This window comes from Scyliorhinus torazame, chromosome 4 (genome assembly GCF_047496885.1).
Source record: "Scyliorhinus torazame isolate Kashiwa2021f chromosome 4, sScyTor2.1, whole genome shotgun sequence".
NCBI lineage: Eukaryota > Metazoa > Chordata > Chondrichthyes > Carcharhiniformes > Scyliorhinidae > Scyliorhinus > Scyliorhinus torazame.
This window is the reverse complement of record NC_092710.1, coordinates 299659487-299674472: the sequence shown is the minus strand read 5'-3', so window position 1 is coordinate 299674472 and position 14986 is coordinate 299659487. Positions and strand designations below refer to the sequence as shown.

The 14986-nt window shown below is 43.4% G+C and overlaps 1 protein-coding gene across 5 annotated transcripts in view; it reads left to right on the top strand.

The window, feature by feature from the left end:
* wasf1 (WASP family member 1) overlaps positions 1-14986 on the top strand; it is a 258562-nt gene that overhangs the window by 163555 nt on the left and 80021 nt on the right. For all 5 annotated transcript variants that reach the window (XM_072500005.1, XM_072500002.1, XM_072500001.1 and 2 more), the window contains one exon: positions 11349-11511. In XM_072500005.1, the coding sequence (XP_072356106.1) occupies positions 11349-11511 (163 nt within the window). The remainder of the gene's footprint in view (positions 1-11348; positions 11512-14986) is intronic.

The window sequence follows — 14986 nt, the reverse complement described above, 5'->3', positions numbered from 1 at the left end:
TGAAAAATTATGCAATTTTTAAAAAGTGCAACATCTATTAAACCTATTTTGTTCATGCAATTTACCTGCTGTCTATTCTCCACTGTTTATCTCCTGTCAAAGGTGACAACTTTAAGAGGAAAAGATCTGCTTTTTAACCGAGCCCCAATGTCATTGTGCAAACGTCTGACTCGGGTTATATTACTTTCAATAGATGATCCTCTGTCCTCTAGCAGAAGAGGAGATGGCTAAAACAAGTTGGGTAAAACTTGTTACAGATAACCAAAGTGAAATTCCAAAATACTACCAGCTGAGCTGTTGATATAAATATAAGCTGCAGGAATTTGTAATTTGGAAAAGATTTTAATCTATCTATTTGACTGTAAATGCGAACCTTTTCTCCCCAAAACTACTGCCCTCCCTACCTTGGGCAATTCCTTTTCATTTGTTCACCAACCTCTCTGTAAAGGAAATAAATGTAACCTGCGCTTGTCTTTCTAACCTTTAAGACACTATTTTCGAATTCTACTCTTAAATTGAATATGTATTCCAGATTGTAACCTCTCAGGTGCTAGTTTTTTTCCCGGATGAGTTGTAAAGCTGAGGCTCCATCCTCGGGTGACTGAATAGCACGGTGTTGTCCCATGGCAATGTTTGTCTTTGAACCAGTGGCAAAGAAATAAATTAGCTAGTCATTGATCTAGCTCTTTGTGAATCATTGTGTTCAGAAATCAGTCTCCACTTTTACATTCACAAGTGACCATGTTTCAAATGTATTTCACTGACTGTGAAGCATTTTGAGATAGTCAAAGGTGCCCAATTCGTCCATGCGAAAGGACCCACAGCCACTGCAGCAGTTGACTGCTGCTTCCAGTATTTTCATCTCTTTCACTCTATCTATATCTGGAAGTCCTTTCCACAGATATTCATTCTAGATTCTAGTCTCGATTCATCTTTGCAATTCCTCTTGGTGCTGGCAGCCCTCTGCCTCATAAGGCAATAGTTTGCACGGTGGTGGTTCAGCTGTGTTAAACATCACCTGGTGTGACTCAAGCAACCCAATATAGTATGGCAGTCCATTGTCTTCCAGAGACTGAGAAGGTTCACAATTTGCTGGTGTCTGTTTTCTCTGGGCTCTCTTCTCAGCCAGCTGAGCTTATCATTTCTTCCAATGCCCTTCCAAACAGCCAGCCTCCAGAGGCCGTGACTGTCTTCCAGTTTTTCATGTCAACGTCCACAATCTTCATAATCTCACTAGCAGGTGTCCTTGTAGCAGAGGTATTGACACTGGAGGTCTTGACCCAATGGCGACCCAATGGCCAATACACCGTACATAAGGTTTTTGGGTGTACGGCTGTCATTCAACAACTAATGTGGCCAAGCCAGCACGGACATCATTGGCTTAGCAATGAATGTATACTGATGGAATTAGCACACTCCAGGACTTGGGTAGGTGACCTTGTCCTCCTAAGAGATTCGGTAGATATGTCTGAGACAGCGAAGGTGGAAATAGTTTAGCTCTTTTTCCTGGCTATCATATGTTACATAGAACATAGAACGATATAGCGCAGTACAGGCCCTTCAGCCCACGATATTGCACCGAAACAAAAGCCATCTAACCTACACTATGCCATTATCATCCATATGTTTATCCAATAAACTTTTAAATGCCCTCAATGTTGGCGAGTTCACTACTGTAGCAGGTAGGGCATTCCACGGCCTCACTACTCTTTGCGTAAAGAACCTACCTCTGTCCTATATCTATTACCCCTCAGTTTAAAGCTATGTCCTCTCGTGCCAGCCATTTCCATCTGCGGGAGAAGGCTCTCACTGTCCACCCTATCTAACCCCCTGATCATTTTGTATGCCTCTATTAAGTCTCCTCTTAACCTTCTTCTCTCCAACGAAAACAACCTCAAGTCCATCAGCCTTTCCTCATAAGATTTTCCCTCCATACCAGGCAACATCCTGGTAAATCTCCTCTGCACCCGCTCCAAAGCCTCCACGTCCTTCCTATAATGCGGTGACCAGAACTGTACGCAATACTCCAAATGCGGCCGTACCAGAGTTCTGTACAGCTGCAACATGACCTCCTGACTCCGGAACTCAATCCCTCTACCAATAAAGGCCAACACTCCATAGGCCGTCTTCACAACCCTATCAACCTGGGTGGCAACTTTCAGGGATCTATGTACATGAACACCTAGATCCCTCTGCTCATCCACACTTCCAAGAACTTTACCATTAGCCAAATATTCCACATTCCTGTTATTCCTTCCAAAGTGAATCACCTCACACTTCTCTACATTAAACTCCATTTGCCACCTCTCAGCCCAGCTCTGCAGCTTATCTATATCCCTCTGTAACCTGCTACATCCTTCCACACTATCGACAACCCCACCGACTTTAGTATCGTCTGCAAATTTACTCACCCACCCTTCTGCGCCTTCCTCTAGGTCATTGATAAAAATGACAAACAGCAACGGCCCCAGAACAGATCCTTGTGGTACTCCACTTGTAACTGAACTCCATTCTGAACATTTCCCATCAACCACCAGCCTCCGTCTTCTTTCAGCTAGCCAATTTCTGATCCACATCTCTAAATCACCCTCAATCCCCAGCCTCCGTATTTTCTGCAATAGCCTACCATGGGGAACCTTATCAAACGCTTTGCTGAGATCCATATACACCACATCAACTGCTCTACCTTCGCCTACCTGTTCAGTCACCTTCTCAAAGAACCCGATAAGGTTTGTGAGGCATGACCTACCCTTCACAAAGCCAAGCTGACTATCCCTGATCATATTATTCCTATCTAGATGATTATAAATCTTGTCTCTTATAATCCCCTCCAAGACTTTTACCCACTACAGACGTGAGGCTCACCGGTCTATAGTTGCCGGGGTTGTCTCTGCTCCCCTTTTTGAACAAAGGGACCACATTTGCTATCCTCCAGTCCTCTGGCACTATTCCTGTAGCCAATGATGACATAAAAATCAAAGCCAAAGGTCCAGCAATCTCTTCCCTGGCCTCCCAGAGAATCCTAGGATAAATCCCATCAGGACCCGGGGACTTATCTATTTTCAGCCTGTCCAGAATTGCCAACACCTCTTCCCTACGTACCTCAATGCCATCTATTCTATTAGCCTGGGTCTCAGCATTCTCCTCCACAACATTATCTTTTTCCTGAGTGAATACTGACGAAAAATATTCATTTAGTATCTCACCTATCTCTTCAGACTCCACGCACAACTTCCCATCCCTGACCTTGACTGGTCCTACTCTTTCCCTCGTCATTCGCTTATTCCTGACAGACCTATAGAAAGCTTTTGGGTTTTCCTTGATCCTACCTGCCAAATACTTCTCATGTCCCCTCCTTGCTCGTCTTCGCTCTCTCTTTAGATCCTTCCTCGCTACCTTGTAACTATCCATCGCCCCAACTGAAACTTCACACCTCATCTTCACATAGGCCTCCTTCTTCCTCTTAACAAGAGATTCCACTTCTTTGGTAAACCACGGTTCCCTCGCTCAACGCCTTCCTCCTTGCCTGACCGGTACGTACTTATCAAGAACATGCAGTAGCTGATCCTTGAACAAGCTCCACTTATCCAGTGTGCCCAACACTTGCAGCCTACTTCTCCACCTTATCCCCCCCAAGTCACGTCTAATGGCATCATAATTGCCCTTCCCCCAGCTATAACTCTTGCCCTGCGGTGTATACTTATCCCTTTCCATCATTAACGTAAACATCACCAAATTGTGGTCACTGTCCCCAAAGTGCTCTCCTACCTCCAAATCCAACACCTGGCCTGGTTCATTACCCAAAACCAAATCCAACGTGGCCTCGCCTCTTGTTGGCCTGTCAACATATTGTGTCAGGAAACCCTCCTGCACACACTGTACAAAAAACGACCCATCTAATGTACTCGAACTATATCTTTTCCAGTCAATATTTGGAAAGTTAAAGTCTCCCATAATAACTACCCTGTTACTTTCGCTCTTATCCAGGATCATCCTCGCCATCCTTTCCTCCACATTCCTAGAACTATTTGGAGGTCTATAGAAGACTCCCAACAGGGTGACCTCTCCTTTCCTGTTTCTAACCTCAGCCCATACTACCTCGGAAGATGAGTCCCCATCTAGCATCCTCTCCGCCACCGTAATACTGCTCTTGACTAGCAGCGCCACACCTCCCCCTCTTTTGCCTCCTTCTCTGAGCTTACTAAAACACCTAAACCCCGGAACCTGCAACATCCATTCCTGTCCCTGCTCTATCCATGTCTCCGAAATGGCCACAACATCGAAGTCCCAGGTACCAACCCATGCTGCCAGTTCCCCTACCTTATTTCGTATACTCCTGGCATTGAAGTAGACACACTTCAAACCACCTACCTGAACACTGGTCCCCTCCTGCGACGTCAAATCTGTGCTCCTGACCTCTATACTCTCATTCTCCCTTACCCTAAAACTACAATCCAGGTTCCCATGCCCCTGCTGCATTAGTTTAAACCCCCCCAAATATGTTGCCCTGATTGCACTCCTGCAGAGGTGTGCACTGAGGTTGTAAGCTTGATAGACTCTCACTTTGGTGTTCAGTCAGTTTGCTGCTTTTTCACACATTTACTCAGTTTGGACAATGCATGCACGTCATAAGCTGCAGCTATTTTGATTTCAGCACTAACTGACAAATTGCATTGATTTGATTTATTGTCACGTATACATGGGTACCATGAAAAGTATTCTGCGTGCAGTCCAGACAGATTGTTCCATACACGAAAAAAACATAGGACGTACATAAATACACAATGAAATACATATACACAGGCATTGGGTGAAGCATATGGACTGTAGTATTAGTCCGTAAAGGAGATGTGTGAAGTGATCAGATCAGTCCATAAGAGGGTCATTTAGGAGTCTGGTAACAGTGGGGAAGAAGCTGTTTTTGAACCTGCTAGTGCGTGTTCTCAGACTTTTGTATCTCCTGCCCAATGGAAGAGAGAATAACCCGGGTGAGAGGGGTCTTTGATTATGCTGCCCGCTTTCCCAAGGCAGCGGGAGGTGTAGACAGAGTCGATGACTGGAAGGAGGTTTTGTGCGATGGACTGGGCTGTGTTCACGATTCTCTAGTTTCTTGTGGTCTTGGGCCGAGCAATTGCCATACCAGGCTGTGATGCAGACAGATAGGATGCTTTCTATGGTGCGCCTGTAAAAATTGGTAAGAGACATTGTGGGCATGCCAAATTTCTTTTTCTTGGTCCGAGCGCCGATGTGGGTGGACCAGGGCAGATTGTTGGGGACGTTTATACCTCGGAATTTGAAGTTGTCAGCCATCTCCACCTCGGAACAATTGATGCAGCCGGGGGGTGTACAGTACTTCACTTCCTGAAGTCAGTGACCAGCTCCTTAGTTTTGCTGACGTTGAGGGACAGATTGTTGTTGTTACTCCATGCCACTATTTATCTCTATCTCCCTCCTGTACTCAACGTTACTCATCAAACTCATTGTTGTTCGAGATCTGACCCACTCCGGTCGTGTCATTAGCAAACTGTCAATAGCCTCCAGCATCACATTGGCAATGATGAGAGATCAGATATGGCAATATCCTTGTTGTCTTCCTGATGCTAATGGTCAAACCAAACTTTTTACAAGTGTGGGAGAGTCTGTCCATTGCTACTGAAAGGGTTCCTCAGTATGGAATGTTCTTGCAACATCGTCAATGTAAATCAGTTCTTGAAGACTTGGCATACTTTGTCTTGGATCTCAGGCGAGCAATGCTGGAACAACTTTCCATCAGCTCTGATATGTAAGTAATGAGCCTCTTTAGATGACCGGAGGCATTTCACAGTAGCAATGAATATGCCAAACAGTGTCAGCATCAGAGTGCAATTCTGTTTGACCCTACTGCAGATATCAAAGGGTTCCGATGTTGTCCAGCCATAGCTGACCTCACCCATCATGTTGTGGATAGAGGAAATCATATTGTGCAGCTTTGATGGGTAGCCAATTTTCTCCAGCTGATTAAATAGACTGCCTCTTTATGTGGTTGAATGCCTTGGTGAGATCAATGAAGGCAATATATAGTGGTCTCCTTTGTTCACACCATTTTTCTTGCAGATGCCGTATTGAGAAGGTCATGTCAATTGTAGATCTTCTTGTTCTGAAACCACAGAGTTTGGGGTAGATACGCTGAGCCAGGAACTGCACTGTGACCATGGCAACACAGGCAAATACTTTTCCCACAATGCTCAGAAGGGAGATGCCTTGATGGTTGTTGCAATTGCTGTGGTCACCCTTTTCTTGCGTTTGGAGCTTCCTTGGTGCCATGCCCAGAGTATAACTTGGGATTGTGTTCCGCCCAAACGCTCCAACTGTTGATTGCAGTTGGTGATACCCTCCTCAACTCTGTTTTTAATGTAGCCATTTTCTTTGCTGATGAACCTGTTGCCTTTTTAATCCCTTCACGCATGCCTCTCTCGTTCCCTGTGTTGAAGGCCATCTGGATATTCTGGCAATGTTGCAAGTTGGCACACTGCCTAGCAGTCTGGTGAACTTTACTTCGCGCAGCTCTTATAATAATATTAATAATCTTTATTGTCGCAAGTAGGCTTACATTAACACTGCAATGAAGTTACTGTGAAAAGCCCCTAGTCGGCACATCCCGCGACTATTCGGTTACACAGAGGGAACATAGAACATTACAGCGCAGTTCCGGCCCTCGATGTTGCGCCGACCTGTGAAACCACTCTACACTATTCCCTTATCGTCCATATGTCTATCCGGAGAATTCAGAATGTCCAAATTACCTAACAGCACGTCTTTCGGGACTTGTGGGAGGAATCCTGAGCACCCGGAGGAAACCTACGCAGACATGGGGAGAACGTGCAGACTCCACACAGACAGGGACTCAAGCCGCGAAACGAATCTGGGACCCTGGTGCTGTGACACAACAGTGCTAACCACTGTGCTACCGTGCATACAACAACATCTCATTCTGATCTCTTGTAATTAATGAGAGTGGACTGTTTGGCATTAATGATTGGTTCCATCACAGTAATGTTCGTTTTGAACCAGTCAGCATTTTACTCTTGCTTCCCATATGTTAATAGTGTGGCATTGTAGTTGGTATCTCAAAGTATGGCCCATATAAGGATGGGTCTGGCCACCTTGCCACACAATGCTCCAAGCAGTTGGACCATGACATACTATATTCTTCAAAGAAAAGTTCATTCAGAAAATCACATTTGCAGACCACTGCCTGATGGTTCATGTAATGTTCTCGAGGCTCTGTGAGGAATGGAAATGGCAAATCATGTCCAATGTTTTCCTGAGCAGACTGTTAAAGTAATTAGCAGAAGCGCTCATTCCCATGGTCCAGTACCACACACTTGATGGGATGTATTAAAGCGTGGTGCAGTTGCTGCAGAGGCACAATGGAGCGAGGTCGTTGTCTAAGACTTGGTACACAAAGAGGCTAGAATCTGGAGAACCCTTGGGCTGTTGTGTGCCTGACAAAGAATGTACATGGTTAATGTCAGGAGTATTGGAATTGATCTGAGGGACATGAAAGTGGAACACTCTATGGAGACGAGGTGAATTTTATTGCACATTGTCATTTTCAAGACTATGTTTTGTAATGTATTTTCGATGAATAAAGTATATATTGGGGAAAAAAGTGTTCTATTTCATAACTGTCCTCAGTGGAAATACTAGAGGGCACTTGTTCAACTGAGCCTCAGAAATATTGTTTTTTTACCTGGGTAGGCAGTATGGCTAACATGGATTGTGGAGCAAGCTTTGAATGCAAAAGCTTCAAGGGTTGAACCCTCAGTGAGTGCACAGCACATCTTTATCAAAGTCAGTACTTGGTAGCTGCAAGTGTTGAGAATGCTGTTCAGTGTGTTATGTCTGGTAATGATCCGATCAAACTGGTGCCAATGCCCTGTTCTTGGGTTTCTCAAAGACATCTTGTGGCATGGTTTATTCTGAAAGAAGGTGCTAATTACACAAAACTCTTTCCATTCTCATTCATTTTTTATAGACCATCACTGTCTGAGGCAGGAGATCCATGCTTGATGGTACACAGTCACTCTTGAATTGAAATCCACCGTAGGTAAAGATGTTCCAACTTGAGAATTCTGCTGTTAGCAGTGTCAAGCTTCTCACAGAACTGGTCTTTCACCTCTCCATTGGAGCACAGTGTTGGAGCATGGATATGCCAGGAAGGTTAACTGGCTCTCTTTGAGTTCCGAGGTGGATGAAGAGAACCATTCTGAGCCATATGTGGTGGGTTCTATCATCAACAGTAGCAAGTTCCTCACTGGCCCCCTCTGTTCTGTTTCATTACTTTCTGCTGCAAAATGCACATTGACAGCATCTCATTAACATGCCATTTTGCAGTTCTACTCCTTTAAATGACAGTCGGTAAGGAGTAGTGTAGGTATAAAACGCAATCAAGTAATTTACTAATGTTCCATGCACAAAGGATCTTGAAGATTAGGAGTGCATCACTGGGGCTGCTCTTGCAACCCATTGTTAACCATAAGAGTGGAAATAATTGGAATCTGGGAGAAACCTGCAGCTTTCTTGGATAATTTCTTGATGCATTGAACCTGTTGTGTAAATGCAGATATTGGGCAACATGAACTGTTATGATTTATATTCACATATGAGATGATCAAGTTATTAAACTTGATTAAAATCTGAATCGTAGATTGGTTAAAGGACAGTGGGGGGGAGAGTGGTGTTCGGCCATTGTGTCCATGTTGACCCTCTGCAAGAGAATCACAGTTAGTCCTATTCCCCAACCCCTTTCCCTGTAGCCCTGCAAATTTATTTTCTTCAGGTTATTATCCAACTCCCTTTTGAAAGCTTCCTCATTCCAGATCCTAACCATCCACTGTGTTAATAGGTTTCATGTCGCCATTGGCTCTATTTCTAATCACCTTAGATTAATGTCTTCTGGTTCTTGATCTTTCTGCCAATCGGAACAGTTTCTCTCCACAATTCATAATTTTGAATCCCTCTCGTCTAATCCCCCTCAGCTTTTTCTTCTCAATAGGACAATCCTGGCTTCTCCAATCTATCTATATTTAGAAATGCTTCATCCCTGGAACCATTCTAGGAAATATTTAATCCATGCTCTCGAAAGCCTTCATGCATTTCCTAAAGTGTGGTACCCAGAATTAAAAAGGGGCCGAACCAACCTTTTGGAAAGATTCATCATAACCTCCTTGTTTTGAACTCTGTCTCTATTTATAAAGTCCAGGAAGCCATATGACACTTTCTCACATGCTCCACCACCTTCAATGATTTGTGCAAAGGTCCCTCAGCCCCTGTACCTTTTAATTTGCATTGCCTCCTCTTGTCCTTAATGCACACTTCACACTTCTCTGCATCAAATTCAATCTGCCACACACTTTCCACCAGCGTTATGTCCTCTGGAAATCCATCACTGTCCTCCTCTACAATTCACAATACTTCCAAAAAACAACTGTTTACCTTACTACTGTTTTCTGTCATTCAGCCAATGTCATAACTATGCTGACAATTTCCATTTTTTCCATAGACTTGCCAGGAAAATTGAAGTCTAGTAGATGGCACTTGTCATTTGGAAGTCCGCATACACCACTGTAACTGCATTACCTTTACTGACCTTTATGTTACTCCATCAATAAGTAGTTGAACACAATTTGCCTTTCACAAATCTATGCTAACTTGCCTAACTTAATTTGCATTTTTCCAAGTGACTGTCTCGGAATGTTGTTTATAGAAGTTTTCCTACCACCAAGGTTAAACTGACTGGTCTGTAGTTGCTGGATTTATCCTTTTCATTTGCAATTGCTCAGTTCTCTGGCACCACCCATGTATCCAAGGAGGATTGGATAATTATGGCCGGTACCTTTGCAATTTCCACTCTTACTTGTCTCACTATTGACAGATGCATCTTATCTGGTCCTGGTGACATATTCATTTTCACCAGCCTCCTATTTTTGTCCCTTTAAACTTTCTCACTTGTATTATCAACCTGACATTCTATTGTATGCACCTTTTTTGCTTTATCCTCTTCCCCTCTCTCGTCTCCATCTTTTATTATCAAAGTCATCAAGCACATAGGTGACAGGCAAAATTCTGGCTAAACTGTGTGGTTGCCTGGCTATGCAGCAGTGTGGAAGATAATGAGTAGGCCTTGTTTCATATTAAATACTGTACGAGAATGGCTGCAAAACATTTAATGGTTTTGTGCAAGAGTACAACAACAATTTGGGAGCATTGGTGATCGGTCAATAGGACTTTGGTGCAAGTCAGGATTTTGAGTAAAGATTCTGGTGAGACCTAAATGGAATGGCTTTAGAATTGCCAGTCTTAAGCAGGAGATGGCTTATCCACAACTTGTTAGACAAAAACATGACAGAAATCATACAAATATAATGCCAGTGGGAAGCATTAAATGGCTACTTGTCCGTATGATGATCAAAAATCCAAGGCCATGAAATGGAGGGATTATGTGCAAAAAGGAAGTAGAATAGAGAGTGCTTGTGATCAGAAGAAAACAAGTCCCCGTTTCTCTCAACAATTCCGCAAGCGGTCAAATGAAAAATGGTAAATTGGATTTTATCGGCTGTTGATGACTGGATAAAATATAGTTACTCAAAAGGTTTGTTCAGATAGATTTATAAAAGTGTCTATTCTGGTCATACACTTTAAAGGCAGAACTAATTAATTCTGGATTCTGATCTTTAAAAACTTTTTTTTTGTATCGAATTTAGGCACTGGATTTAATGTTCCAGCCTCTTAAGGGGTACATTTAATCCAACCATTTGGATCAGCACGCATTTCTATCGCAAAAGGTTTTACTCTTCATTGAAGTCAAAGAAGCACAATATTGGAGATCCTTTGGGTTTCCTACACAGTGATAGGTTAAATTAACATGTGTAGGGGCCAGCAATAATTATTTGATCTGTTCTCAGGAAATCAAATACATCCAAGTAAAATGTTAATGCTTTTAAAACGTTTCTCTGCTACAGCAATTCACATGAATGGAATCTTGGTTTCAATACCTCACTGCCTTTATTAAAGGGACCTAAATCCTGGTGATAAAGTCATCCAATTTATTTAACTCTTTGCACACCAACATTTTTACTTTCAGAAATTATTTTGCTTTTCTGGGATTAAAAGCAGTTCTGCTCTGGTTTTAATGTCCTTATGTGCTTTCTTTTTCCTGTCTGCCTCTCCCTGGAGAAATCATGTTTTTGTGAAATTGGATATGGGTTCCCAAAAAGTAAAAGTTGCGTGCAACATATTTGCATGTAACGCCGATTCGAAGTACTCCTAATCAATGCTGACAGATATGTTGTTTTTCTCTATTCCAGGCTTCTCGCTCTTTAACTTTAAAATTCAGAATGCCATTAGTGAAAAGAAACATAGAACCCAGATATTTGTGCCATACAGTACTGCCAGGAAGTATCCGGAACGAACTGGAATGCGTGACAAACATTTCTTTGGCAAATGTAATCCGACAGCTGAGCAGCCTCAGTAAGTAACTTGCATTGCACTTTGAATGTATTTGCCCACAAGGTTTGATATTGTAACAATAGATCATATACATAAACTAAAACATATTTGCATCATAATATGGAAACAATTTATATTAGCATTAAGCACATGGTGTAGGTGACGTAGAAATTAGCTATATGGTTTAATGTATAACTTTAAACTGATTCTTTAGTACATCTTTTAAAAAAGCATTACAAGTTTGTTTGGAATAGGTTTTTCACCGTTTTGTGTCCTACCAAGTTTCTTTTAAATCGATTAGAATGACATAATTTCTAATTTTAGTTTTATAGCTGCAGTTGAAGAAATAATGCATGACTGTTTACCTTAAAATACAGGATGTACCTGACGCCTTTTAAATGGCTGGTGCATTATTGAAAGGTTATTGCATATTTGCTCAGTGCTTGCAAAAAAGATTTTGTACCAGCTGTCAACCCAGGCAAGTAGGTTCAGACTAATCTCAATGACAAATTGTTCACTTTCCTTTTGCACCAATCCAGTCCTTTGTTGACACTAATTTTACATGATTTATTCTCTGCAGGTAGATTGCTAGTTGAAGTCAATCTATAATTCTTCCCCCCCCCCCCCCCCGCCCCCAATCCGATCTTGCTAATTACTCAATAAAGGCACAAGATTCTTTGCATTAATCTAGTCAGATACTGTTAAGTGATTGGTAGCAGATTTTGCAGAGACCAAATCATGCTTGTTTTGGTGCTCTCTTTTGCCTAAACCATTTGAATGGCCAGTTTGTGTAATGTGAAGATTTTATAATCCATTTTGATTTGTTTACAATCCATTTGTGAAATCCTTTCTTCTAACCTTTTATGTAATATTTTAATAAGTTTTCTGCACCAAAATGTCTCCCTCTATATAGTTGACTGAACATGCCCGACCTGAAACTGACTGCATTTAGAGAACAGCATTTAAAAAAGTAATTATATGCTTTTTGTGGCAACAAATGTATCCTCTGCAATCCCCTTTCTCATTTTCTTTCTTCAATTGAATTTTTACTCCTTCAGCTTTTGTGGAGGCGGGAACAGTTTCGCGAACAGTGAAGCTATTGGTTGGCTGCTCATAACATTTATGAGAGCAAACCAATGGAAACTTTGGGGCCGGCCCGGAAACAACAAAGGGAGTTAAAATGGCTGGTGCAATGCAAGTCTTAACCTGCTCTTGTGAGTAGGCATGAGGACCACTCACTGGAAGATGTTTAGTTTTTTAAATATACTGATTGAGCTTGGGGGTTAAAATTCCCTGGAGTTTGCACATTGGAAGTTTTCCATCTGCCTTGGATTTCTGCTCAATACTTGCACTTCCTCTTGTCAATTAAAATAGGCCCTTTACATCTGGTTCTTCCCAACATTTCCTTACTTCCCTGAACGGATCCTCAATCAATGCCACCATGAAGAACAAATATAACCCTGGTACAGCTGAATTTGACACAATAAAGCAACCTTATCTTCATCCCACTACTCTGCAAAACCACCAATTTAGAATTTACAATGCAGAAGGAGGCCATTCGGCCCATCGAGTCTGCACCGACTCTTGGAAAGAGCACCCTACCTAAGGTCAACACCTCCACCCTATCCCCATAACCCAGTAACCCCACCCAACACTAAGGACAATTTTGGACACTAAGGACAATTTATCATGGCCAATCCACCTGCACATCTTTGGACTGTGGGAGGAAATAGGAGCACCCGGAGGAAACCCACGCACACACTGGGAGGATGTGCAGACTCCGCACAGACAGTGACCCAAGCCGGAATCGAACCTGGGACCCTGGAGCTGTGAAGCAATTGTGCTATCCACAATGCTACCGTGCTGCCCATTGAATTCATTGAATGAATATGCCGAATCATGAAGAGAAATATAAGGTTGCATTTTACAATGCTCCATTATGCTGTTAACGTACATTGCAAAGTGCCCGTTGAGCATTTAAAGGTAGTAGTTTCAGAGCTTATTGGTAAAGGTTTAGGTGCTTCATATTGAAAAGGACCATTGCATCAGTGAAAATAAGTTGACCTAAAGACTAGAACACAGAATAGTGAATAATAAATGTTTTGAATGGAAGGATATAAACAGTGGGGTCCAGCAATTCTGAAGAAAATTGCGGGGACTTCCGGTGGCGGCATGTAGGTGAAAGTCGCACATTGGGTGGCTCTTGCTCGAGGCTCTGGTTTTTGGCGTTTAATGCCCGGTTCCAGGGGCATTTTTTGGATAAGCTGGTACAGAAAGACCTAAGGAAGGTGGGGAATGTCGAAGACCCAGAAAAAAGCCGCTGAGAAGGGAGCGAGCGAAGATTTGCCGTAGAGTAAACGGGTCAGCCCAGCAGCAGGAAAGATGGCGAAGGCTGGATCACTGGGTGGGGCCATGCCCTTCACAGTAGTGACTTTGACTGAGGTGATGGCTGGAGAGTTTGAGAGTCAGTTCGCCAAACACATGGAGGTGATGTGAAAGGAGATGATGGCTGCGATGAAGGAACTGGTGGAGGAGTTGATGGACCCTGTGAAGGCGGCGATACTGAAGACATGGCCAAGGTACGGGAGCAAGGAGAGAAGTTGAATGGGGTGGAGGAAGCTCTGTCGCAATATAGTGACTAGTTCACCTCGATGGATGAGGAGCTGCGGAGGGTGTGGAGGCCAGAGTTTTTGCGATAAGATTGGGAAGGTGATCGAGGAATATGTGGGGTGTAATTGCGCTGGGGAAAATTTGCAATCGATGATTTGGGAGGCTCTGAAGGCAGTAATGAGGGGGGAGGTGATTTCGTTGAAGGCTAATGTGGACAAGGAGGAGAGAGAGGAGTGCCAAAACTTATAAGAGGCGATGCTGAAGGTGGATAGGAGGTACGCGGGGGACCTAGGTCCGGACTACTTGGCCAGGTGGAAGGAACTTCAGGCGAAGGTCAACCAGTTGTCCACAGAAAAAGCAGTCAGGCGAGTGGGGAGGGGTGGCATCTATGAAAATGAGGAGAAGGCAGGGCGTATATTGGGGGGGACAGGGCAGGGTTGGAAGGGCCAGTGGGGGAACAGGAGGTAAAGGAGGCAATTAGCAGTCAGGGCAGGCGGCGGGACCGGATGGATTCCCAGTGGAATATTATAAGAAGTTTAAGGACAAATTGGCGCCGCTGATTGTGGAAATGTTTGAGGAGGCGATTGGTAGGGGGGGGGGGGGGGGTCTTGCCACAGACATTGGGGCAGTCTTCGATTTTCCTGCTGTTAAAGAAAGATAAGAACCCAGTGGAGTGTGGGCCCACACCCCTATTGAATGTAGATGCCAAGATAAAGGCGAAGGTTCTGGTGGCAAGGTTGGAGGGGTGTCTCCCGAAGGTGTTGGGAGAGAATCAGACGGGTTCATGGAGGGAAGGCAGTTGTTTTTGAATGTGAGAAGGTTGTTAAATGTGATCCTGTCTCCGGCGAAGGGAAAGGAGGTGGAGATGGTGGTGGCACTGGCTGCA